Genomic DNA, 27,744 nt, shown 5'->3' on the forward strand with positions numbered 1-27,744 from the left:
ACTCTGGCTGCCACCCAACTCTCCCAGGCCATAAAAGTGACCATTAAAATGACAAATCTAGCCTTATTCTCTCAATCCCTCAGTGTATTTTCTTACTGCCCCACACACACCCTTTTTTCTCTGTGGGTGTCAGGACATGCATTCAAACACCAGGCAGGGTGTTCCCGGAACCTCTATGCCCCTAACTCTGTCACCCCTTACCCCCTTGTATTCCCTTTCACAAATGATAAGAAACACACAACACACATGGTCAGAGACTCTGAGTAAAAGCCTCCTCTCACCTAGTGCCCTTTGACCTCAAGGGGTCACAAGGAGAGGCACGTGCTAACAGAGGTCGTGGGAGGGCATGGGTGGAACCAGTGTTTAGTTTTTGGGGACTCCCTAGGGGAAACTTACTGGCCACTGTCCACTCGTGCAGCCATTGCCAAACCCAGCAGATGTTCTATACCCAATGACCCCTCAGGATGAGCTTAGATAGAAGACTGAGGTTGTGGTGTTCATGGGAGTTTGCTAAAGCCAGTAACCTGAAATATCAACCCCCTGCCATGTAGCTAACATCACTGAGTTGGCATTTGACTGTCTGCAGCTTCTTATGTAAGCTTGACTGTTCAGTGTGGATCTGAACAAGCAAGGGGAACATGTTGCACTCAAATTTTCCTCCAGAGCATGAATTCCTTGTCCCACCTGATATGTGTCTGACTAAGCATGTGACATCCCTCCACTTCGCTACATTTAAGGCCCTTCTTTGTCTTTTTTGCCCACGAGGTAAAAGCCCACCAACAAAAATATACATCATGTTCCATCCACATACAGACCTTGTGTTTGCTACAAGATAAATAGACACGTTCCATGTTCATTATCCTGAGGCTAGAGTTTGCCACCGTAATGAGTTCATTTTTGTTCTATAATAGTATAATGTAAAATTAATTATATATTTATCCAAAATGTATTATGAATGAAGTGTATAATTGGTCATTCTTTTATTCTGTTTGGGAGGAGGCATGCACAGTTAAGTCATATAATGCCTATCAACACATTAAACTAAGCTTGGGTTTATTCTGTGTCATCAGACTGAAAAAGATAGAGTTGAACCGTTTTTTTTTTTTTTTGGTACAACTCCAAAACATATGGGTGACAGATGAAAGGAACAGGACACAAGAGGTCAGTGAATAGTTTGATGAAAATGATGTCAATGTGTGTCTCACCCCAATGTGAGATTCTGTAGGGACATGCTAGATGACATACTCTACCAGCATCATCATAATACCGAATGTGGAATCATCCTTTGGAGGAACTGTGTTCATCCCTCAAGCAGAGGTCCAGAGACTTGGAAAGCTTTTCCAGTTTTTCTGGAGGCTAAGACATTCAGTGGTCTTTTGTTGTTATACTGAAAATGTTTTTATAGTTTCCCCGTTGACACACACGGCCCGTTATAAGCCTGTTGCTACTGGATTCATAGATAGGAATAAATAAGCTGTGTTCAGGAAAAGCTGGGGGTTGTTCATGTCCAGCAGATTGAAGCTTGTTTGCTCCTGCATGACCCGTGTGTGTGTGTGTGTGTGTGTGTGTGTGTGTGTGTGTGTGTGTGTGTGTGTGTGAGTGTAGGTGTTAGAAAGATAAGCCATCTCAGGGAGAAGGAAAGGACTGTCAAGCAGAGTGTTTGTGTTTGTGTCTCCGGTTTTAATGACTTCAGCTGCTTTGGGCTCTGGTCTCTGTCTGCTGTGTGTGTCTGTGTGCATGTTTGTGAAGAGGGGTGGGGAGGGTTGGGGGTGTTTTAGCCCTCTGCCATTCAAATTAAGGAGACCATCACCTGAGGATATTGATACACATCTTTAGGCAAGCCCAAGAAGTAATTTGATTTAAAGAATGGGATAAACATGTTAACATGCCCTCATCCTCTCTCTCTTCTGCATTCCTAACCACAGAATTGAATGAACCAAATCCAAACACTTGAATCAAGTTATCAGTTGTCATAGCTGGCTGCCTCTGCTGACGACAGTCTATAAAAGGTGAGGATGAATATGCAGCATGCATGGCCCATGTGTATCTACCTGGGCATGGTTTTGGCACTATGAATTTGCACAGGTTTTTACAACAAAGTGACAAGTCAGTTTCACCACTATTGCCTGAAAGAAACACACACAAACACCCAGAGTTGAATGTCATAATAAAATACATCATATTATAAGTATAAAAGTAGAGCCCTCATATTTTTTCCATCCTCTCCATCCTCTCCCCTACAGGTTTCTTCTTCTATTTCTGTCATGCTATCCCCAATTTCATTAGCTGTTGTTTGAGCAGTCTTAAGTGAAGTCTTATTCTGTGGAGCAGGGGAGGATACTCAGGAATAGGATTTAAAGTTGTGTTATTAAGGTCAGGGTCCTCAATGGGGTTCTTTTTAGTGTTATATCAGAGAGCAAAACCAATGCTTGGGGTTAAATCCAGGGGACCAACCTCATGTGAGTAAGCCCCCTCAGCTGACAACCCCTCACCCATTCAGTAAATGTGTATACAGTATGTTAACGTGTTCAGTAAGTATTCTTGGAAGTTTGCACCTCACTCAGCCGTCATATGCCACCCATTACTGTACTGTCAATACAACGCAGCCTCTAGCCAGCCGGATCACCAACTCAAAAACATAAAATAACTCATCACAGTTGCTAAGCTATTAGATATCTTCAACTGTTTGTTCTTACTCCATTTTTACTGTGCATGCTGACATTTACAGCTGAAGATGGAAGACATTTTTGGTACAGTACGTACTGTATTTGTTGAGGTAAGCCTAAGGAATGATGGATCGTCACAACTTCAGATCACACAGTCCATCATATTGTTACAAGGTCTACTGCAGAATAGCAAGCTTGTGCATGTTTCTTAAGATTCATGCACACAATCTTAGATGGTCTCTCAAAGCACACATGCAGCACTTGAAAGATCTCACACCGAGCTACCCATTTACAGTATTTCAAATTTAACTGTTCATGCTCAAGAAAAAATATATGCTCTCTTTCTCTGCCTCAAAGTGTGATTAACAAAAAAGTAGGCTAATCCAAAACGTGACGATAGTGGGAAGATTAATGTAAGCAGAGGAATGCAATGTACTTTAGGAATGCATTTCTTTTAGATTGAAATCGGAATGGCTTAGAAGTAAGGACTGCACTGTGGCATGTTTATAGCATCAGTTATTCGTAGCTCTCCGTTTGATGTCCGTTGTGCAGCAGCGTGCGCTTTGTGGTGTCCATGTGAACTTTGGCTCCTATTTCACCTCATGTTTGAGGTCTCATTTGGTGCAGGCACACTTCATCAACCTGTCGCATTCAGCTCATGTATCATATGTTCGAGAGGTGAGCGCAGAGTTTTGACCACATGTGATTTAGAACCAGGGGGCTTGGTTGTTTTATCTGTATGTCACGTTGTGCTCCAGGCCCTTGTGCTGCCTCTGTGGTCTGTGGAGAAAAGTAATTACTACAGGACCTAAAGCCACCAGCTCTGGCCGGTGGACCTTTGCCGCCACATCCTGTATGCAGCGGCTTTGCTTGTAAAAGATCTGCTCTCTTCTCATGGCCAGTACGCTGCCTATTTCCAACCCCATTCTTTTTCTCTTCTCCTTCATATAAAACCACCACCCTCACAACATTTTCTTAAAGAATTTATTGCTCTTTGCGTTTAGTATGTCTTAATCTACCTCTCTATTTTCTCTGTCATCCATCTCTGTTTTTCATCATTGGCTTCTTCCCTTCTTCATCTCCACCACATTTCATCAAGGGCCCAGCCTTCTCGAGAGTGCTTCCAGAGTGTGGCCTGCGTCTTTGAGGGGAAACCTCCGCTCTTCCCAGTAATAACCACTTAAAGGGAATTCCTTCTCCGACAGCAGGCCTGCAGCTCTGCATCTTTGAACATTTGATGGTTTGATGGCTATAATTTGCTTAAAATAACACCAATAAAGTCATGAAGCTGTAAATGCCTAAATACCTAATGTACCAAGATGAAACGCAATATGCAGCCTTTGATTTTGTAGCTTCCAAGAGCGTCTTGGCTACTTAGTTTATATGGAATGCATTTTGAGGTGTTGTTACTGATATATATCTTTATTATATTGGCATGATTTATTTAAAGAGATTACGCTTTTGACTCTCATTCATACAGACTTTTGAATATCTTTAAACTGCAGTATAAACAAGCACTTTTGTGGCATTAAGCTTAGCTATAATCTTCTAATATTCTGCAATATTATACATTCTTGCTCAATGCAAGAGGCTTTGCAAACATCACTCCTCAAGCAACATAAAAAGTGAGTTAAATTAGAAAGCAACTGCATAATCAGCAACACAGCCTGCACTATTATCACACGTCACTAATACTTCATGTAGCAGTGGCAGTGCATTGTTCTTTCTCATGGCCAGGCCAATAGGAGGAGGCGGCATCTTTCAAAATCAGGGGAAAGCCCTGAACTGACTCTGGAGTCAAACCACACTCACTCCCCTCTCCTTTCTTGTCCTCCAACCTGCCCTCAGTTCATGTCAGAAATACCTGTTGTACTCATGCAAAGCAGACATAGAACACCTGAGCTTGATGAGAAGATTTAGTTAGAGCTTTCTCCTTAGCATGATCTGAAAGAAAAGACAGGTAATATTGTAGCAGGGGCTCAAGCTGGAGGAGGCTGTATTTAGTAGTTATGGATAAACATTTCTTAGCATAATAAGTCACACTGTGCTGTAAATTAGCGTCGGTATGTGACCTGCAACAAGGTCTTATCTAATCAGTGATTCCCAGGGAGGAAATCCTTCTCCAGCAGGGCCCTTTCTGTGTCATGTTGACACAACACAGTGGCCCGTCACTAATCTCCACCATACCTGACCCCCCTACATTGCTGGGTCAGACTTTAAGGTCATCACATGACTGCAAATGAGGAGCTAATAATTACATGGGCCTCTTATTTCTTGCTTTCATGATTGGCTGAAAACCTACTTATGACCATAAGGTGGACACTGACAGCTTAAGTCACATCATATGACAAGGTGAGACATACAAAAGGCAGGTGCAGTTGTCTGTGTCTATGTTTATAACAAATCCCTTTGCTGCTTGCGCTGAGATTAAATGGACCTTACACACCTTTCAATCCAGCCTGTTTCTACACGGACTGCATCTCGACCGCAACCTCCTGTCTTTTCATAGCTGAATAAACAAACAGCAGACATAATAGTGTGCCGCTTTTGTTAAGGGAAAGGGCAGAGAGCTAGTTAAGGAAGGAGTCTGGGCCCACATGAAAAGAAACCAAGAGGAGAGACGCCAGGGTGTTCCTCCAGCATTGTTCAGCCTTCTGCCTCTGAGGGACACCTGTCATTGGCTGGGCGGTTTACACAGGTGCCTTAACCCCGCCTCATTTATTGGCCTTGAAAGGAGACTTCAGTCAACAGGTAGCGTGAAGCAAACAATAGTGACGATCCTGAGGAGGAGAGAGAGAGAGTGGGAGGAGGGTGGGATAGCGAAATGGAGAAATGGATTCTTTAGAAAGCACCTGAGGGTTTGTGTGAGATAATCTGTTTGCCTTTTACCAATAGTTTGTAGGGTGGAGGAGGAAGGCGTATTAGTGTGTGTGTGGCGCTCAAACTGTGACTCAAGGATACCTCTCTACTCTCTGCTGCGTGACCCGCCCTCCACCTCTCAAGAACCTCCTCTTCCAAGTGGCCTGCGCAGTTTCAATCATCTATCTTCAGTCCTCTCTGTTTCCACCCCCTTCACAACCTCGCCCGTTTCTATGGTTTCCCCCACTGTACCCAAGACTGGGCTAACCGGAGGGCTGTGCAAACTCGTGGTCTCTCATGGCACTGGCGCCTTGCCAAGAACCAGCCCTAATAATGTGATACTGTTACACCACCACCACACACCCTGGCTTCAAGAGCAAGCAGCGAGGGCTTGTTCCTACCACGTTGTTTGTGTTGACGTTTTTGTATGCGTGCGTGTGTGTATGTGTGTGTGTGTGGTCTCGCTGCCAGGGGGAATGCCAAGTTCCCTCTCAAACTCTGTGGAATGTGGCAGGCAAAGCGGACCTGTGTGTGTGTGTGAACGGGAGATTACTGTGGGGAGAGAGAGAAACTATTAACCTGCACAAATTTAAAAAAAGAAAATAGCAATTGTGACGCCATAAGAACAATGTTGCACAAAGCTTTAGAAAAGGTTAAATAGCTCAAATAGCTTCTTAATCAACATATTCAGGTTCATTTGGACCACAAACATTAAGAGAAACTGTCATTAAAATCTAAAGATGTTCATAATATTACAACTTATTTAAGCTTTTATCATTTTTAGTGCAGCCCACAATCTAGCCAGTTACATAAGTGTTCCAAGATTCATTCTGATAAAAGAAATAAATGTGTTGTAGGTAGTGATGTTACTAAGAATTTGTGTATAAATCTGAGCGGTAATATTAAGACAGAATTGCTTTGGTTGCTTTCTAGCTCCCATTCTTCAGCATAATAAACTCAAAATACACTTAATAAAGTATCGCATTTGCACCTGTTTTCCATTTTCACTAGCCAGCCACAGGTGGAAAGCTGGTATTATGGGTGCTTTGAGCAATGGTGGTTTAATAACCATCTCTATTTAGAGAGAGGCTGACCTTTCCAAGCCTGAGAATGTCTCTTGTTTCCCTTCCTCGTTTTAACTGTGGCCATGGTGATAAGGGGACAATGTGTGTGTGTTTTGTGCCAAAGCATGTGTGTTAGAGAACACCGTTTCAATGTTATTTCCTCTTCCCAACCAAACACTAACCAAATAAAGGTAATTGAATCACAGTGTGTTCACTTTGTGAGTGTGTGTGAGCGTGCGTGTGTGTTGACTCTTTGTAAATGTGTTTGCAGAGCACTTAAGCAGGAAGCTTAAACTCATTTTGGAAGTTGTTTTCAGTGGTTTAAAAAGTAAAGACCTGTAGTATTTTTTTCTACCTGACTGTACAAATACTGTCACAAGTTTAACACTTATATCACCAATAATAAATATTATATTAGACATATTTTTGAATGAACAATGACGCAATTGGAAAATTTAAGCTCCAACAAAATACTTGATGAACCATCCTTTGTATCACCCAGAGCCAGACACTAAATGGTCTAGATAAGTCCAGAAAGACATTATATGACGGTGGCCAGGGGATCAGCTCTCTCCTTTATCTGTGTTTTCCTCCTCACAGGCTGGAATGTTAATGGTGGCTTTGTGATGGGTTCAGTTCTCCTGTGTGACTGACAGGCTGACTGGCAGCTCTCAAAGACTCTTAATGGGATAGTAGAGCTCACTGAGAGACTTCAGTCTTTTAAAAGAAAAAGAGCTTTTATTTCATTTGAAGCAGCCTCCAAGGTTAAATGAAAGTTCACTCTGTGCTTGTTCTATTAGATGGTTTACGTAACGGGTCTGTTGACAGTCCTAATACCAGCTGGGTGTCTGGTGCAAGTAAACGTGGTTACAAGCAAGCGTAATAACTAGTAAACTAACTAATACAAGTTTGAGCCTGAAAAGTGGCACATTTTGTGGCAGTTATATGGACAATATCATGTAACCACTGTAGGTATGCATTGTGGTAAAACATTAAAAGGCATGTATATTTTAATATCAAATATAAGAGTCTGTTCTACAGGCATAGGCTCCATATGCTCACACTAACAGCTAACTCAATCATAGCTTACACTCGAGCAGTCATCAGTGTTTTATGCATTCAGAATTGGTTAAACAAAGTAACAGCCTCTTTGTTTTTTTCTGTCTTATAGGTTATCTGTCCAAAGTCTTAAAGAACTATACCGAGCAGGCCTGTGACGGAGACTTCCTGTCTGTCCGCTGCCCACCCCGCACCACCATCACCGTCCAATCCGCTTTCTATGGAAGGAAAGGTGCTTCTGACCCCCAACAGTGCCCTCAGACCTACCAGGCCCTCTTAAGTTCTTATAACGCTCAGGAGGATGACCGATATTGTTCTGTGTCCACTGCACTACAGGTAAATACATCTCTGATCCCTAATTCAATTTCAGTTACTTTTCTACAATTCACAGTCCTCTCCAGTGTATGCCATGTGCCCCAGACCTGGATCTCATCCTGGCATTCGGTCCTCTCGTCTCTCTACTCCTCATCCACATACACAGCCTCTCTTTGGAGCTGAAAATCCTCTTGAGAGAAAGTGTCCCGTAAAATGGTAAAATTGGCCAAGGGTTAAAATTCGGAGGACCACTGATTATGTAATGCTTTGTGAGGATGTTTTCCGGCAAATTACACTCTCTAAAGAGGAAGCAGTCTTGTATGTTCCCATGACACAAAGCGATTTCATGGGGTCTTTGCCTTAGCATCCTCTCCTAAATTGGGATACGGCTGGACTAGAAGGCCCACTTTGCAACACCAACACAAACACACACAAACACATCCTGTTCAGTATTCATTCAGTTGTTTGGTTTATTCTTAGTGCCCCTGCCTTCTAGAGTCCGACACCCGCCGTGTCCATAATATACAGGACAGCCATGAATGCACAGACACAGAGAGTGCATTGTGTTGAAGTGAGAGAATGACTGACTGCTGTGCCATCCACATCAGTACAACCCTGACAAATGTGCTTTTACCACCTGTTCATGCCCCTTGGTTTTGATGGTGTACTGGAATAAATATCTCCATATAAAACTTATTTAAGGGTATCCCATCAGGCGACCACTAATAGACTGCTTGTTTGTTCGTGTGTTGTTGTTTTTTTTAGATATTTTATTCTTACATCTGTAAAAATGTAGAAAAACAGCACATTCTCATACCTGAGAAGTTGTAACCAGTGCCATTGTAGCTCAATTTAAACCATCAATCAATTATAAAAGTTGTGGTCAATATTTTTTTCCATTTCAGTAGTCTAATTGGATTAATCATCTAAATGTCAATTACTAAGCAGTGTCCAGCATTGCGGTACTTCCCGTGGATTCTCAGTGTGTAGCCTGGTGGGAAGTGAAGGTTGCTCCTTTTCCATCAAGCTGCAATCATTGTATTTCTTTAATGACATAGGAAACCAACTTGGTTATGTTTGACATAAAGAATTAGTCTGATATGTTTCTATATTTTTGTCATTGTTAACAAATCCCATTAAAAAATAACAAAACCCAACACAATGTGGAAATCCGTTTCTCAACACAGCCCCAAGCTAATTGGTACAATTTCACATGTCATTTGTATATACTTTTATTTAAAAAAGGCTAAATGATTGGCTGAAACTGGGCACTGTAGTCTTCAGCAAATATAACCTAAAGTGTAGTAAAGAGTGCATTTGATGGGGACTATTTTCAGCTGTGGTTTTGTTGTGATGGTGAGTATTTACAGCAGTAGGACAATATTTATTGGACCAAAGCACAAAAGGAAAGCACCCACAGTTATGGTGATGAATGAAGATGCCACCCAGTGTAACTATGCTGCTAATGTATGCATTGTCAATCATTTTTGGACCACAGATACACTGACATCTTGTTAACAGGATAATTTAATTGTTGGATTTCATCTTTCCATCACATTACATTAATCACTCGCAGTGAAGGCCAATGCATCAATATACTGTAGTTTATATTTATACTGCATGTACTGTATTTTTGTTGTGTTTTAGGGGAAGCAGATAATTTCCCTCATACAGTACTGCACCAAACCACAACTCCTTCTGCTGCATACCACAACCAATCCAACTAATGCTTCTCCTTTAATGTTAAATTTGGGCAAGGCTTTGAACGGCACCCATTCAGGAATTCCTCCTAGCGACTGGGAATTCAGTAAGAGAGAATGCAGTATGTTGGAATGTGCTCACCTGGGTTACAGCAGGCTCAAAGATGATGAAACTAGAGAAGTCAAAGGATGCCAGGAAATGAGTAGAGTAGAGCTTTCTTTCTATCATTCTGTTTTATCCTTTTACCTGCTCCTCTCCTGAATATTCCCATGGTAATAAGCAGCCTGTTTGAAGTGGTTTTAGGTTTGCCTGCTACTGGTCTCACCATCGTTGGCTTATTGTTCTCCCTCTAAACCTCTTTTTGGTCTTCACCCACTCTCTGTCACTCTTCCCTCTGTAGAAAATGCTGGACGAGTGCCAAGACAGAAGGAGCTGTCAAGTTCTTGTCAACAGCCGCGTGTTTGGGACAGACCAGTGTCCTGGCAGCAGTAAATACCTCATTGTCTGGTACAAATGCAGACCTAGTAAGTCCCTCATCGCCTTGTATTCTGACAGTGACACACATTTCTGTCCCTCTCTGTGCTAGGACCATTCTCTCTCTTTTTCTCACACTTCTCCACACTCAGTCAAATGTACGCCAAGGTGGGGTCGCTTCATTTGCAATCTGTATAAATGGGTCACTAATATGTAGGTTTATTTTATAACTCACTCATTTTATGATGTATTTATTTTGCTTTAGTCTGTGTATTTTCAACAAATATTACTGAACGAGGAAAGCATGCATTTGCTGGGGACTTTTTTCAGCTAAACATTTGGGGCACTATTGACTATTTAAGGTGTATGTGGGATTGGCCTCAAAAACATGTCACCAAATGCAATGATCTATTTCATTGATGTGTGGGGGAATATTATACTATTTGTAATTTTCTCATATTTTTATACTGTTATGATTTGTGGTGTCTGCAATAAACATAGTCAAAGATCTAAAACCTGAGGTACAAAATGTAAAAATGACCCCTTTGGATTGTTTGTTTACCTGAGTGGACTCATTGAGAAGGGGTCTTAAAGAGACAGGACCTAAAATGGCCTGTTTCAGTCAGATTCTGAACTGAGGGGCTGCATGAAGGGCCAGTATACAGTTTTTTGAATTGTAAATCATGCAGAGATATAGCAGTAGAGTGCCAGAATATCAATATAGACCCAGAAATGTGCATGATGCATCCTCTTTAATAGTTTTTAGTCAACAACAGATCTATGACACAATGGAATAAGCAGTATCAGGCACTGGCTGTAAAATGCTTTACTTATTGGTTTTGGTCTTTTCACAGGATTTGTTGACAATAGGTAAAATCTAGATGATTGCCACCCTTATCCTATAAAACCCACCCAAGTATTTCACTTTATTTCCGGTTTAACCAAATTCTCCAATTGTATGACCCAACCACCATAAATTCTACAGTGAATTAAGAGTATCTGTTTGAGTCATACTCTGCTGTCTTCCTGGAGCTGTTTAAAAGAAAAAAAAACTCTTTGCGTGCCTCGCCCTTTATCCCTCTCCCTGTGAGCCAGGAAGCTAAGAGTATCACTGCGGAGGGGAGCCAAAACAGTGCAGTAATCCCACCCAGATTCTACTCTTCATTCATGGCTCAGTGCTGTGCTGAGCCGAGCCGCACTGAGCTGTGCAACAGTTCACACTAGAGTGACCAGAAGTGGGCATTAATCCACTGATCCCCCTGCCCTCCCCACTATTTCTTTCTCCACCGGACCCCGGGGCCAATCAACAGCTCTTTGTTCACTGTCACTTAACCAATGACTTCTCAAGGGAAGAGAGAAAGGCCGCATGGGGTGTTAGTGAGGTGCAACGGGCAGGTGTCACTGCCTCTGAAAGGAGAGGTGGATGGAGGATAGAGGAAGTGAAGGAGAAAGGGAGGGAGTGAGAGAGAACTAGAGTGAATCCGTCACCAAAAGATATAACAAGCTGTCCCTGCCCCTCTTTCTCTGGTCTCTCCTCTTTTCTACATTCCTGTTCCACTCCCCACATGGATGTAGAAATGGCTGCTGTTGTGTTATTATTTGCTGGCCAGTGGAGCTGCTCTGGCTGTCACAGGTCACTGTGGCTGGGTGTGTGTGAGGAATGCCTTTGCATGGCTCTACATGTCCACTGAGCAACTCTACCTCTGTGTGTTTACACTCAACGGAGCCTTTTGTCAGGCCTCTGTTTTCATTAAGAGCTGCTCAACAGATGTTTTATGAGGCTAAAAGATGACAACATGACATGTCAATGAAAATCTACCATTTGAAGCAAGCAGGATACTTGTTTCTTTATTTAAAATATTTAGCAATCACTGGTATCAGTAATAATAACTGTTAAGATCTGAAAATGCATGGACTTTATTTGATATGAGTCCAATTGTGTAAGAAACACATGAGATCATGCAGGTTTTAAACAAGCTCTAGGTCAGACAAACTTCACAGACACAGTTTTCCTGTGCAGTGAACTGTGATTATCAACTTTTCAGGTGGACTTATTTTTGGTTTTACGATCAAATTAAGTGGTTTGGACAATGTGACTAAACTGCCAGCTTGCTTTTGAATGCTTTCTTGCCCTGTCAGACTGTATTCTTGTCCCCAGTTCACAAATAATGGCCAAAAAATACAAAAATAAGACCCAATTTGTATTATTGCTTCTCAGGGATCCAGTTGCAAGAAGAAAAATAGCTTCTAAACATTTAAAAATTTCTTAATTTAATCCAAATTTTGTTTTCATTTAATCACAATTTAGTTCAAGCATGTATTAATGTCAGTTGTAACCTTTTGTAACCTCTTTCTCCCCCTCTCTCCAGACGAGTATAAAAGTAAGGTGGTCTGTGAGGAGGAGAGGATGAGGCTGAGCTGTAAACGTGGAATGCAGATCGCCATTTACTCCGCCATGTTTGGCCGAACTCAACAAGGCACCCTGGAGTGTCCCCTCCACTACAGGAGAGCCCCGTCAGTCGGTGAGGAACCTTCATACACTCACACCAGGGTAGTAACACTGTCGAGTGGCCGAGGCTGTTGTTGGACAATTCAAATGAGTTTATATTTAGAGCTATGAACATATGTCATCTTGCTAACATATGATCTGTGATTATTTTTCACAAAAATAACAAGTATCCCCCTAGTTACAAAATGAAATCCTTGCAATTTCAGACTAACTCAATTAAACTAACAATTTTTGACAGCTATGTTACAGTTTATGATGCTACAGGGACTTTTTTGATTGCGCAACACTACAAATGATACCTGGCAACAGATTTAAAGATTACTTGAGTGAAGATATTTCTTACCTTTTAATGGTTCAATTTGAGTTACTACAGCAAATTAGTAATCCAGGATTTTAGTGTTAGTAGTAGTAGTGGTAGTTGCATAGCTAATAAAACCTAAGCAATGTATCTATCAGATCCTAGGATGCCGTTTTGTAGTGGTCTTATTTACTGATCCTCCACTGGGAGGAGTTGGGCAAGGGGTGATAATCATATTAAAATGAATACTATTTGACTGTATCATTTGCTTTATTCATAGCATCAGTCAGGCTCAGTTCAGGAAAGGAAAGAGACACAAGCTGAGAAAGCAAATGTTTGGGTTTGCCTGATATTTAAATGAGGCTCCCTGCCCTTCTAATGTTCTTATACATATTAATGATTAGTGAGAGTGGAATCTCTCTGGTTTGTTCTCTTGCCAAGACATACCAGGTGTCATTATGCATCAAGCATGAGGAAAACGAAACATTTTATTTTAGAGTTTTACACGTCAGGACATCTCAGAACCACAAAGAGATGCTGAATCTCTTTTTCATTTTTTTTCAAACTTGGGTGATATTGCCCTCAGATATTCTTGTGGTTTGGGTAATTTGATAGTTTACATATATTTTTTGCCTGCCACACCCATCCTTGATATCAAAACTGTTCACACTGTCCCGCTGATTAATGATTGAACTCTTATGAATAAAATCACCATTTACCATCTCTTCATCCTCCTCTAAAAAGCATGCTGAGATATATAAAACCACCACTAAAGCTCAGGTAGACACACACAAACATGCACACACACATTGCCAGAGGAACTGGGGTGGAATGTAGATCAGATGTCCCTGTCATCCAAGGCGCAGAGTTTGGCCCGTAGAAAAGGGACAGTATTCAGTTCCCTCCAAGAATGTATGTATGTGTGTGTATGTGCACGTGTGAGCGTATGGGATATCCAGATGTACACTCGCCCTTGTTTAGGGGAATGTTAATGACTCTAAGCTTGGATCCATGACAAGTATTAGGATAACCATAGCTACTGTGGTGACCTCCGCCTCTTTGCTGGGCAGCTCATTTATTTTGCTTTAGTATGCAATGCTTTTGTTTCGTTAATATATAGAAGGGAATGGACACTTGAGGTTTGAGCCTGTAAATAAGTAGCTTGAGCAGGTGTCAGTTAACTGATGTGTGTGTGTATGTGTGTGTGTGTCTGTGTGACTGAGTGTGTCTGTGTGTATGTGTGCTAGAAAACCTGTATGAAACTGCAATTGAAGACTAAATATCATTCCTCATGATTCTCAATTCAAACAATTATAAAGATATGCCCTGAAGTGTGTGTGCGCATGTTTGTGTGTGTTACCTTCTTTATGACAAAGGTGTCAGGACAGGGTCGAAAGGCTGACACTGGCGTCAGTCACTGGGTAATCAGAGACAGATATAAAGAATAGCATTGTGTGTGTTATTGTGCTCTATATGAGCACTGAGGGCTGCTTTGAAGCAACCTCAGCCAGCATCAGTCTTCCTGATGCAGGTAGGTGTAGCGGTGAGACAGGGTTGGCCTGATATCTGGTTTCAGAGTCAGGATTAAATACAGTAGCCGAGTTCTCTCAGCATTGATAGAAAATGGACTCTTCTGTTACAGTAGCACAAAGGCCATATTACAGCAGAGGAGACTTGCTGTTTACTGTCAAATCACGTTGACCCTGTGTATGTTAACTTACACATGTCTTGTTGCATTATACAGTATTATTTTGCTCTCTCTCTCACATACACACACAAACTCCACCTACACACAAACCTCCTCAGGCTGTCCCAGACTGTCTAGCTGTGCCCTAGTGGGATTTCCCATGTCAGCCCTGTCTTTGATGTGGCTCCTGTGTCACCAGGAGCAGGAAGTGAGGGTGTCATGATTGACAGCTCAGACACATACCGTTAATTATCTTTAAGCGTTTTTACCTCCTGTCTTTGCCCTCACATCAGAGGTTGTGCGGTACCTCACGCATGTGTAAGTGTGTGTGCATGTGTGTGTTTGTGGCTCTGCGTGCCTGAATAATCTTGGGCTTGGCAGTCGCATTATGCCCAAGTTTGTTTTGTACCTAGTTTAATTTTATGTCTCTTTAAATGTGTGTTTGAATGTGCCAACAAGATAGGTTGAAGTAATCTCCTAAACCGCAGCGCCCTGGCAAGCTCACCACTGCCTGAGGTGTGAGATCAACGTCTGAACTCACACAGCTGGCTGCACCTGCCCAGGTGAGCTGTGCACTGTGTCAGATAGGAAGACATGAATGTGTACGGCAGCAGAAAATTAGCTTGTACACTGTTTTATAAAAACAACTCTTGTACATGTTCTATTTCCATTTTATCCTCATGCCAGGGTTGTAATTCAACCGCAGCCACCTGCCAAATCTTTCTGGTTTGCCTCCATCTTCTGAAGGTGCCTTTCTAATCTACAAACCATATTGAGTTTGTGAAATTTGTCTTTTACTGCGTGGAGATCTGTAGTGAGCAGTTAACTGTCTCCATGTTGAATCCAAAATCCCTGGAAAGGTATAACAGACAAAGAACAAGTGCATACACAGGCATGTGCTCACAAATGTAGGACCTCTTTGATCTCGTTTGTTCCTTGGTTTTGGGGTGGGGTGGGAGTGGTGGAGTTGGACAGGTCTTAGCTGTGATGGAGGATCCTCAAAGCAAAGGGGCCAGTCTCAGCCCTCCTCTCTCATCTGCCCCATTACCATCACACACACCTCTTGACATCTAAATAGCCCCCCATGCTTGGCATGCAGAGTCTCAGACTAGCCCCCCCCCCCCCCCCCCCCTTTTTTTTTGAAGGCCACTGCACTTTCTCTTTTGAGTATGTGCTTCAGACGAGGCCCACAGCGAGATGTTTCAAACTGTAAGCACTGACTGGTTGGTTTCTCAGATGATTATAGTCGCCTTTTAAAAGCCGAGCATGCACAGCTGCTGTTCAAATTTAACACTTGGCTTTTGGAAGTCTGTTCCAGTTGTTAGGGTGGGAGCTTCATTGTAACTCTATCTGCATGTCTTGTCCACTTTGATGCTCACAGAGCAGATAAGTAGCAGGATGTGTTTTTGCAGATTAGATAAAAAAGTACAGTTCTGTGTGTTTAAACCTACACTGGATGAGCGAGCTTAGATTAGTTAAAGGCCTCTGTGTGCAGCAGTAGATGACAGATTTCGGGCAGTGAACACACAGTCGTTACTGTTATTCCTTCTCCAAAACAACATCCCCACCAAAACTTTGTCCCTGCATGTGTTTTTCATGATATGAGGTTCATGCAAGGTTTAGGACAAAGTGTCACCACTGATTGGAATTTAGGTGTTTGAATATATGAAGTAATATGTTGCTAGTGATAACACACATGCACAGGGTTGACTATTTTCGTATCCAGTGCTGACTCTGAAAACCTGCTATCAACTTACAAACACAGCTGAAGGGTGTACATGCGTGCATTTATCTGTGTTTGCATGTGTGTGTTTGCATGTGTGTGTTTGTGTGTGTGTGTGTGTGTGTGTGTGTGTGTGCGTGTGTGCATTCTGCTGGACATTTGAAGGCAGAAAATACACTGTGTGATTTTTTGAATATTTTATAAAACATGATCCTGCTAAAGTGAATAAATCATTTACTGTAAATGTGAGTGTGTGTGTGTGTGTGTGTCTGTGTGTGTGTGTGTGTGTTTGTGTGAGCAGTCGCGATTCAGTAACGACATTTCCAGAAAGCACTTGGGATGTGCATATCCTCCACCCACCCTACAGCATTTGAATGTGTCATTTTTCTGTAATACAAAGACTTTTTAATACCACAAATATGACTTAAGCTGTCTCCCTATCAAATGATATGCACAACGGTGAGTCAGAGTAGAATAGGAGATAAGTGCCTTTGACAAGTTTGTCCGCCCATTGTCTATTCCAGGAAAGCTGTGCGTGGGTGGAAAACCTAGAGGATCATTATGGAACGCTGATGAAAGAATTTTCTGGGAAAGGGTTGTGTGCGTGTGTCTTCATGTGCTCAAGGGTGTGTTTTTATTTAGGACGCTGACCTATACACTTATCTGACAGTCCACCAGCAGATTTCTTCACTGCGCCCATAACACACTCACTCTACATCAGTCTTAATATGTAACAAGCGAAACTCAAAGTCAGCCATCACAGCACACCGGAGCTATGTGCTGATGTTGGTTTCAAACAAGCAGAACGTTAGTTGTACGGTAGATGACTGATGTGACAAAAAGAGATGAGCCATATGGAGGTGCTGCTGGTATTGGGCAACTCATCAACACATACTATGAATGCAAAGCAATACACACCAATACTGACAGTTTCACACCATTTTACCCATTTTTCCCTTGGACTTATCCTTTGCAGCTCTCTATATCTGACCTCGGTCTCTGTTTTCCTCTGTGATCCATCATGAAATGAGGAGAATAAGTGAGTGTTTGTCCAGGAAACGCCTCCCTTTTCCTCAGTCGCTGCCTCTTTTGACTGTGGACCTTTTCCTCTGAATCATAGGCCTGTCCTTGCTGGGTGTGTGGAGAGTAGAGGGTGGGTCCACAGGCTTGGAGGTGGTTGAGGGTAAAGGTCGGAGGTAACAGGGGTTATTCATGCCTGTTCCCTTCTGTGTATATCCAGTAAACAACCCTCTTTTCTCTGTAAGTCTCTATCAATCTATAAAGCCCCCCCAGTCCAGTCTAGCCTAACTCGTTCCTCTGTGGGCTCCCTCCTCAACTAATCACCCAGCCAGGGAATCAAAGCTCCAGCTAATGGGGGCCTGTCTGTCAGTGAACTGCCTTGTCACAGAGGGAAGTTTTCAGCGTGGCACACCGCCTCAAATGAGCCCTCTGGGAAGAGAGAGAGAGGGAAAGAGAGAGACAGAGACAGAGAGAGAGAGAGAGAGAGAGAGAGAGAGAGAGAGAGAGAGCAAATTAAAGCACATGAGGACTGCAGCATCTGTACATAGGTACATACACACAGATTCAGCAATACAGCAGTTTGACCGGTAGACACAGGGACAAAATGAATGATAAAAATAGGAGAATAAATTTCTTCAAGTATTTTTTTTCTAAATCATAAAATACAGACATTTCTAATAATGACAGCTCTAGAATGGGACATCCAAGAGCTTTTGGCAAGTAGATACTATTTATATAATTTCTATTTATTTAAAGTAGTCAGTTATATCATTATGCTGTTGTCTTTAATGTTTTTTTAATGGACGAATGTTGTTGTTTTAATGGGGTTTTCCCCTGCTACAAAGGGAACTAGCACTTGAATTTTGTTGTACTGTCGTGCAATGACGATAAAGGTATTCAATTCAATTCAATATATTTTAGAATATTAGGGCCAATAAAAAAAATCACGAGTTTGTGTGAACAACCATCACGGATTGAATAAATTATGGGTTTTTTGGTTCACAAAAATGCTGCTATGATATTTCAGTCTTCTGGATGCAGCTATTCAGTCTTGTTTCTTATGCTGTCACCTGCTAGATTCACTTTGGTATTTAAGTCATTATATTTATTTACTTAGCACAAATATTACAATATTTTTTAACAAATAGCTTGATATCCATATTGCAGCAAGATTGTAGGATATATTTACACAATGAGATTTCTAATAAATAATCATCATTAATGTGGATCCAGTGACTAAGTGGGAACAGTCGGGTCAGTTCAGAAAATGATCCCTTATCACTGTAATACTGCTACTGTAATGCAGCCTTTAAAAAAAGACAACACTTATACCATATCATGATATTACAATATTGAATATCTATGATGACATCTAGCCTCATGTCACAATATCGATGTGATCTTGATCTATTACCCATCCCTATATTTACTTCTTTCTGATAAAAATACTATAAATGTCATCTTATCACAAGCACACCATTTTTAAAAAAAGACTTGAATTCATTCAGTCTCGTTATATTGATATTAACTACATGTATTAAATATATTTGAATATAATATACTGTATATTTGACATTTATATATATATATATATATATATATATATGTTAGAATATGTTTTTGCTCCTTTGAACTGATGCAGCCTTGTTTTAGACATTTTTCAGTTGGGCTAAACAAGCTAGAAGAGAGGTGTAACTACTTGGGGAGAGGGGTACTACTATAAAAGAGCAGCTATAATGAGCTCCTCTGTGACAAAGCACTGTGGTAATTGGTTTTCCCAAAAGGCATCATGTTACCAGTGAATTCACAATATTACTCTTCAACACTTTTATTTTAAGAGAGTTTTCCAATTTAAAATTGCAGGTTTGTGAATGATCAGTCGCAATCAGTGAATCTGCACATGTTGTGTGGGAACTGTCTAACCTTTGAGGTTATCCAATTTCACTCACTGGTTCACACAGGCGTCTACCTCACTGCATCCTTGTTGGGAATTCCGGTGTGTGGGCTCCAGCTGGGGGGTGTCCGGTTGCCCCTTCGAATTGCGTCCACATTGACAGACACTGATTCAGACGCGCATTCTCTACAAGATTACTCCACATAATCTGTCCCATCGTCTGGTCTGCTTTCACAACCACTTTATAGCTAAAATATTCTACAAACACAACCAGTAGCAGGGAATAAAGGGTGACTCTTTCGATAATCCAATAAAGAAGGAGTCAAAGAGTTCCCAATGTTGACACTATGCATGACCATTAGATTGCCTTCTTTCACTTCCTGACTGGGACATTTACCCTTTGACCTGTGCCATAATTTGTTGTGGGCTCTTGACGTGTGAGCCAAGGTTCAACCAACCTGTTCTCTTTACCTTTTTCTGATCTCTCTCTCTCTCTTTGGGGCCCATCAGGACAGACCCTGCGAGAGCCCAGTGTCCACTTTCAAAGGCTCATCTCCTTGTGTTGTTTTTAGGGGTTAGATGGACCAGGGGGGCCTGGGAGGCATCCATGTGGAACCCAGGCCCATCCACATTCCCACAAGACTCAGCAGGAGGTTCTTCTGACTTTATTGCTGCTCCTTACACCTCTGTCCCTTGTGTCAGTGAAGTTTATGAGTTATGACAATGAATACTGATTCCAGTGGGACTGCAAAATTCAATGCATTTCCTTTTTCCAGTTTTGCTTTCCAGAATTCTTTATATTAAAATGTTAAGGAAGAAAGGGATGTTTTATATTTTTTTCGCTATTTGCTTCACATAATGAATTTGCAGTCTGATTGTACCTTTAACCTTTTTGCTATGGGATGTTTTAACTCCATAAATCAATTGAAAACATAATGCATCATTATCCCATTTTCTAGCTAATGTTATAAATTGTTATAACTGTTAACATGTAACCCCACACTCTGCACATACCATCAGTATCCAACATTTTGTATTATTATTATCTTTTCATCTGAATATTGATATCAGCCAGTCACTAGCTGCCTGGCCTGTACATTTGTTAAACAACAGGCATGTAAAACTTTTTTATGGATTCCTTTCTAAAGTGTTGGGGCACAGCAGGTCAGAATGATCTTTGTAGAGTTGTTATGAATGTGGGAGAGGAAGGAAGTCTGAGCAGAAAGAGGAAAGAGAGGAGCCTCATCTGTCCATCCATGCTCCCTAGAGGATGAGAGCAGAGGAGAGGGGTCTGGCAGGCTGGCGGGTGCTTAGCGATGATGTATGAGGGCCACATCCATTACTCTGTCGGGTGTCCATACACAAACACTCACACATACACATACACACATGTTGGATCAGGTATCCATTAGACAATGTGAGGCCCCAGTAAGGTTTCTATGTTGGTCTGTCTGGACGGAGGCACCACCAAGAGAGCTTAGAAAAGCCTTGACGGGAATGAGTGTGTATAAGAAGTCCCTTTACTTTCCCCTGAATGTGTGTGCACAGGTATGCGTGTGTGTGTGTCCCTTTCTGTTGTAGCTGACAGAGACTCATGTAGTCTTTTGTGTCTAAAGAGCTACTTGTCCGTCAAAGGCTCCACGGCCAGGTAGCAAGGGACCAATGAACAGTGTGAACATAATATCTTTAATAAGTATGTGCAGTTGATGTAGACTATTTGTGCTTTAACACTTATGTCTCCAGTCATTCTGATTTGATGAGAGACATTCATACTGTATTGGAAAACAGCAGTTATATACAACTTGTTAATAGCAGGTTATAACTCTGTCTTATTGGTAATTTAACTATGACTCAAATGAAGCAGTTGTGAATAGAACTGCAAGCTCAAATCTTATCCTAATAATTTGGGCCCTGGTATGTCTTAATGATATATAAAAATAAACTGCTATTTTTTATTGGGTAGTAATTATTGGAAAAAGCAGGGACTATCAAAAAGAGAAACAGTAGCCTACATGCAGTAATTACCAACTCATGTATTTGAGTATTAAAGAATGACTAATGGAAAATGCTCATCTGTTTTGTGAAGTGCTGAGAGAAGTTTTCTACTAGTTGAATTTCAGTTTAAGAATCAGAGAATTATATAGTAGTTACATAGTATACAATATACAGTGAATGCCTGAAAAATGTCTGTGAATAAACAACTTAACATAGGCCTAATTCATCCATCCATCCATCCATTTTCTGCCGCTTATCCGGGGCCGGGTCGCGGTGGCATCAGGCTAAGCAATGTGACCCAGACATCCTTCTCCCCAGCACCGTTCGTCAGCTCCTCCTGGGGGATTCCAAGGCGTCTCCTCCCAATTGGACCTGCTGTAGCCGGTGCTGGTTTGGAGCTGGTGCTAGAGCCAGTGCTCAGTTGGTGCTGCTAACCCGAGCACCTCTTACGAACCTGTTGCTTTTCCAACGGCAAGGAGCCACGAGATTACGTCACTGTATATAACGCATACAGTTAATGATATAACGTAGCCAGTGCGCGCCTTTGAAGTACTTCCATGATTCACCAGTGAGAGGCAGCAATATCTAGCCCGCTGACGTAATGGGTTCTTGCTTTAGACCAGCAAAGAGTTGGTGCTTGCTCTGGCACCCGTTCTGAGGCTCGGGGCTGGAGCTTTGGCGGTGGAAAAGCAAAGAACCGGTGCTTAGTCAGGCTCTGGCTCTGAACCAGCACCGGCTCCAGCTCGGTGGAAAAGGGGTACAAGAGGCATCCTGGCCAGATGCCCGAACCACCTTAGCTGACTCCTTTCAATGCGGAGATTCGATAATCAGCCGGAGCCTCCTTTCCAGCATAATTAATCATTATTCTAATAAATATCAGAAATGGATTAAAACAAAAGTATTTTGATTGTCTATAATTTACAACTACACAGAAATTGTTCCACATTCAGCTGAGCGAATGTCCACTGAGTAAAAGATTTTGGATTTACTTAGTTTTTTTCCAAAACCTTCCGGAAAAACTAGAGTTACATATTATTTCCTTTCTAGGAAATATCAAGGTTTCTTACATTTATTCCCTGTTAAAGTTGTTTTAAGGGGAAGTTTCTTGTTCTATGGATTAAGTAAGAAAGAAATGTCTTCTCTTTTTAAATGATTCATTTAATCAGGTATTATTTTGCATGAGTCTAATAATCATTCAGTAATTTTCCCCCTATCTGTCTATCTGTCTCTCTGTCAGACTGCCAGTCACCTGTGGCTCTGCAGGTTCTCACCTCCCACTGTCAGGGCAAGAAGACTTGTGCGGTTCGAGCCTCCACCAGAGATTTTGGAGATCCCTGCTACGCTGGCACCAGGAAGTACCTCAGTGTCATTTACACCTGTGGTGAGTCCCAATGCACTTTTATTATGGGCTCCTACCACCGGGGGGTGGTGTTCACTCACTGATAAGTTTGGCGTCAGTCTTGCCTATGATGATTTAACTCTTTGTTGAAGGAGAGGAAGAAGCTCTAAACTGGACTTTGTTTTACTCTGAGAGGAATCATACATATTTTAAAGGGGTGACTCATGATTGATTACTGCTGTTGAACCTGTTTGCACACTTTATGCAAAGAGTCTTACAACATGGATCTCTCTACCATTTCAGTTTCTGGTCATTAAACTGTATTATGGCTCCCCATGTGGAAAGATTGTGTCTTGGCCACAAATATGAATAAGTGGAAGGACTTTTTATACTATTGAAATGGAATTAAAGGAGTCCATGAAGGGAAATAACTTTCTTTACAGTCACTTTTTAGACTATCAATGCTTTAAATGCTCTAAAGGAATGCAGCATTTCGGATGTGGGGGCTGCTAAAACCCCGTTTAGTTGTTAAAATATTCTATTCTGTAGTGTTATCTACATGCCAGTCCAACAACTGTCAAATTTAGTTAAGATACATTTTTCATTCTATCTTTTGTTTTTACTTTATGTCTGTGCGGATGAGGGAGAATTGATGGGCTTCCTTTTTTATCTCTTCCCCACCCTTTGGGCTTATCCTGACCTGTCAAGGCTGTAATTCATTAACTACACACTTGGAGACACACACGCGCGCGCACATACGCCTCCAGCACGCAGAATTTATCAACCAGCACGGTGGCCTGGAGACTCTTAAACCCACCAAAATCACTGGCCCTGGCGCATCAATTGACACCAGGCCTACTGTTACATATTTGGTATTTCAATGTGATTTTTGAGATCTGACTTTAAGTATTGGGTTTTATGAGATCTATGCATCCCCCACTGGACCCGGAAATCAGTGTTATGTGTCTCAGAAGTCCATAAATTAATTTATTCTGTGTCTGGACTGTATTTCCTCTACAGCTCTTTTCAATGCTTATATGCACACTGCATATGATTTTAAAATCCTGACAGTTCAGATCACATTTTAAAGCTTACATCTGCTTTTAAAAATCAGCCACACTGAGTTTGTTGTCTTGAAATGCTGAACCAAATGTCAGATTGTTCTTTAAGAATTCTTACATCCATTATCTCAACTGGCCAGTGCAGACAAGAGCACAACTGTTTATGGAGTCATTTGGCTCGAATCCCTGTCTGACCTCCCTTATCTGTCACTGATAATACATCACACAACTCCATAACACACTGACAGCTCTGGTGCTGGGTTGGGTGGGTGTGTGTGAGTGTTTGTAAGGAGGAAGCAGGGAATGAGAGAGAGGGCAGAGCAGGGAAGGATGCAGGACTGTGTAAATGTTGAACAGAGGGGACATGCTGCTAGGGGCGAGGAGATGGGTTTTTCTGGGTTGCGGTGGGAATTGAGGGGGTTGAACGTGAGTAAATCAGTGGAGCTGCTGCAGACATGAAGTCACTGGTTTGCTCCAGGCTCCAGCAAAGTGGTAATTTTAGGGGATCCTCTTTCATTGGTGGTTGAGTGTGTGGAGGATTGACCCCATTTGTGTCAGTGTAGGGGACGGAGGAGGTCCGCCTGCACATGATGGGTAGCATTTTAAAGAGTGTGTGTAGTAGACTGTACAATTTTTTTTGTTTCAGTGGAAAGAAGTGGCATCCACATACACATAATAATTGATACCACTAAAATAAAAATACATTTTCAGTAGAATTAATAATTAAATAAATGAATGAATATTTTGACTATTGCTTAATTCATGTCAGTCATTTTCTTAATTAAGACATTGGTTTATAAAATGTCAAAGCCCAAAAATGCAACTTCAAATGTGTTGTTTTGTCCCGATCAACAGTCCACAAACCAAAGCTATTCAGTTTATAAAAAGCTGGAATAAGAAATTTTTGTCTTCTTCTTTCTTTCTTTAAAAGGATGATCAAAGTAGTTAATGATTGCATTTTTGATGATTAACTAATTGTTGCTGTGCTAAAATGAGTTGCCTGGGTCACCCTGTTTGAAGTGGTGTTACCCCACTTAACATCTTTACTGTCTCATTATGACTTAAGTGCTATTTTACAACTTTTGCTGCCTGCCAAGAATAATTGAGGAAAGTGCTATTTTATGAGCATATATACCGTATGTGCATGAATATGTGTTGGTGTTTAGTACAGATTTCGGTATAAGCCTCAGCTTGCCCGTGATTTATAAAGCCATCAACCCTACGAGCTCCAGCCTCTTCCTCACACAGCCCCTGGGGGTGGACTCGCTCCTTAGCAATAACACTGCAGCAAATGGCCTGGAACCTGCCATCAGTCTCCCAGCAGATCACACACACTCCGCACGGCCGCCACTGTCAGGCTTCATTTACATCCTTTCCCTCTAGAGGAAGTCCCCACGGTTTGTTTGTTTGTCCAAAAAAAGAGTCCAGGAGTACAATCGCAGAACTCAGTACTTAAACAAGACGACATTTATATTTATATACGATATAATACATTTAGCAGCAATGAGGTCTGTCTTCCAAAATTATTCATAGCCTGTGCTTTGAAATATTCACTCTCAGTGCGACTGTTAGAGTTTGATGAATGAGCCTGCTTGGGGCATTTTCTTCAAAAAGCAAGGTTCCAGTATGGCTGCTTTTGAAGTTTTGTTGAAGTATTCTTTGACCTTTTAAAGATGTAGAAGTCAAGCGTTCTGCCTCTTTGCATTTGTTTCCATCTGTGCTTATGATTAAAATTAAAGCAAAGTTATGGTTGGTAAGGCTTGAGAATGCACTGGCTGTTGTATCCACAGTGTAAAGACGTCTTTTGGGTCATAATAGGCAAGATCCTATTTATACAACTTGCTCAACCAGACCTCTGAGGTATGTCCTGCAGCCACACAACTTCATTCCTCTTATTTGCCAACATCCTTCCTCTACATGGTGAGTGAAAAGATACAGCCTGAGGACATCCTGCTTCTGTATGTGTCTCTTTGTGTCATAAATCAGTGTTAACTTTAAACTAAATTTAACAAAATGTGATTTATGGACATCCATTCTGCTCAAATCATAACCAGAAGAATCATTTTTATTTTCCTCCCCTCCTCCTTCCTGTATCAGGCCTCGCCTACGCAGAGCACAATTCTCCTCTTCCCTTGAGTAGTCTTAAAGCGTCAGACTTTACATCAAGATGAGTAGGCCTCTTTTCCTAAACTTCCCTCTGTGACTTTCCCTTCAGTAATCGCCATGTTGCAATGGATCACCCTGAACAAGCCTCACTGCCACACAGCTTATTTTCAACCACACAGAGCGGGGGGATAAAAGGTAATGGAAAGCCTAATGAACAGGTCTAATTGCCAAGGAGGAAATGGATTAATTGCCGCACTTAGCTGGTTAACATGGGATCTGGTTGAAGCGGGGAACGGGGTGGGGGACTTGGTGGAACACACAACTCGGGCATTTTCAACCACAGTGTTGAAACATGAAAATGGGAATGGGGTCCCTAAAAAATCCTAATGAAAGTATAATGAGTCTATTAATATCCTTTATGTTTTTTTAAATACTGCCATTGCTTTGGTTTTTTTGGATTGGACACAGAAACAGAGTTAAATAAACTAAAGATTAGCTGTTGAACTGATTTTTTCCTCTCTTAAATTGACAGATTCTTTTCATAGTAACTGTTGTCAATCATATCATCTGAGCTTCATCAGCATTTATCAGTTGTCTTGTTGCAGTGAAAAAGTAAATGAGCACTCTCTATCCAATATGGTTTTCAAAAGGTTTCAAAGTTCTTGACCTCATAAAAAGGAGTTGACAATTGAGTTATTGTGCATGATTTTATGCATATTTCCCCAAAATTCAGTCTGAATTCAGTTTGAAGTCAAATTAAACAATACTTGGCCCTGAAACATAGTCTAAACAGGGACTGACAGAAGTGTGGTGACTGGACTGTGCAACTGGTATTTTTAATGGACACAATCCTGAATTGCATGAGGCCCTGGCTCCTTGCACATGGCACGGGGGGGGGGGGGGAGCCTGATTTAGATGTAGCGGCAAAGTAGACGAAGATGTAATTCAGAAGCTTGAGGGTTTGAATTGTCCCAATCGGTTAAGCAGACGCACATGCACAGACACATACACATACACACCAATATAATGTACATGCACAAAGATACTTGAGGTACACATGTGACTGCTGCAAGCCACACACTCCTTATAGCTCCCACGCACACATTCATGTCATGTCAGCAGTTGAGACTGTGGGGAAGATGTTTATTTTGGCCCAGTTATGTGGAGTTGCAGTCCAGCCAGGCAGTAGTTGCTGCTGCTGCTTCTTCTGGGCCCCATCATTCTCCCTTATAGCTCATCCTATAGCATGGACACATGGCCTCAGCGAATGATAGTTTCAGGTACAGTAGTTCCACACAAGCAAGAGTTTGAGTCTGTAGTTTCAAAGCTAAACCTCAGTCAGTTAGATAAGGTCTCTACAGGTTGGAAATGGCACAGAATAGCCCTGTTAGGCTGCTACATACATAGAAACACCCATCAAAGCTTCTATAGGCCAGCAGCAAGTTGTTTTCTGCAAGGTTTCTTCACTTGTATCCAGTCTTTTCATTTGTCATATGTCAATTAATATATGATGCTCTTATGATGTTAATTGCTACAGAAGTATGGCATGGCATATGCTCTATAACATCTCTACAAAGACAAAACAATCTACAGTACATGTAGTAGACATTCTGTCAAAGTCAGAGCAGAAACCAATATTTATAAGCATGTGAATGATGGTCAGAGTTGCTCACTTTACCCAAATGCACTTACAGAGATTTCCTCGTGGACTGACTTCTATATTTCTTGGAAAACTTTCATGACCTTCATTTCATTTTTTTTTGTTTTTGTTGTGCTGCTTGGTTTGAGTCAGTATGACTGATTATAAACTTGGCATTTCATTATCAGCCTGTGTGAAGAAGCTTCCAGGAAACAAAAGTGAAAAAATAAAGTTGTCAGAAAACATCCTGTGCACTGGTGTGACTCCAGGTCAACACAGTTTTAGTCAATCATTGAACCAAATCTAATCATATCTGTGCTGCCTGAAGCTCAGTC

General features: G+C 41.5%; 1 protein-coding gene across 1 annotated transcript in view; it reads left to right on the forward strand.

The window, feature by feature from the left end:
- Positions 1-27,744, forward strand: part of LOC128376785 (protein eva-1 homolog C) — a 72,379-nt gene that overhangs the window by 10,914 nt on the left and 33,721 nt on the right. The window contains exons 2-5 of the mRNA XM_053336635.1: positions 7,761-7,984; positions 10,065-10,188; positions 12,508-12,660; positions 22,502-22,645. Of these exons, the coding sequence (XP_053192610.1) occupies positions 7,761-7,984; positions 10,065-10,188; positions 12,508-12,660; positions 22,502-22,645 (645 nt within the window). The remainder of the gene's footprint in view (positions 1-7,760; positions 7,985-10,064; positions 10,189-12,507; positions 12,661-22,501; positions 22,646-27,744) is intronic.

The sequence above is a fragment of the Scomber japonicus genome, chromosome 17, assembly GCF_027409825.1.
Source record: "Scomber japonicus isolate fScoJap1 chromosome 17, fScoJap1.pri, whole genome shotgun sequence".
Taxonomy (NCBI): Eukaryota; Metazoa; Chordata; class Actinopteri; order Scombriformes; family Scombridae; genus Scomber; species Scomber japonicus.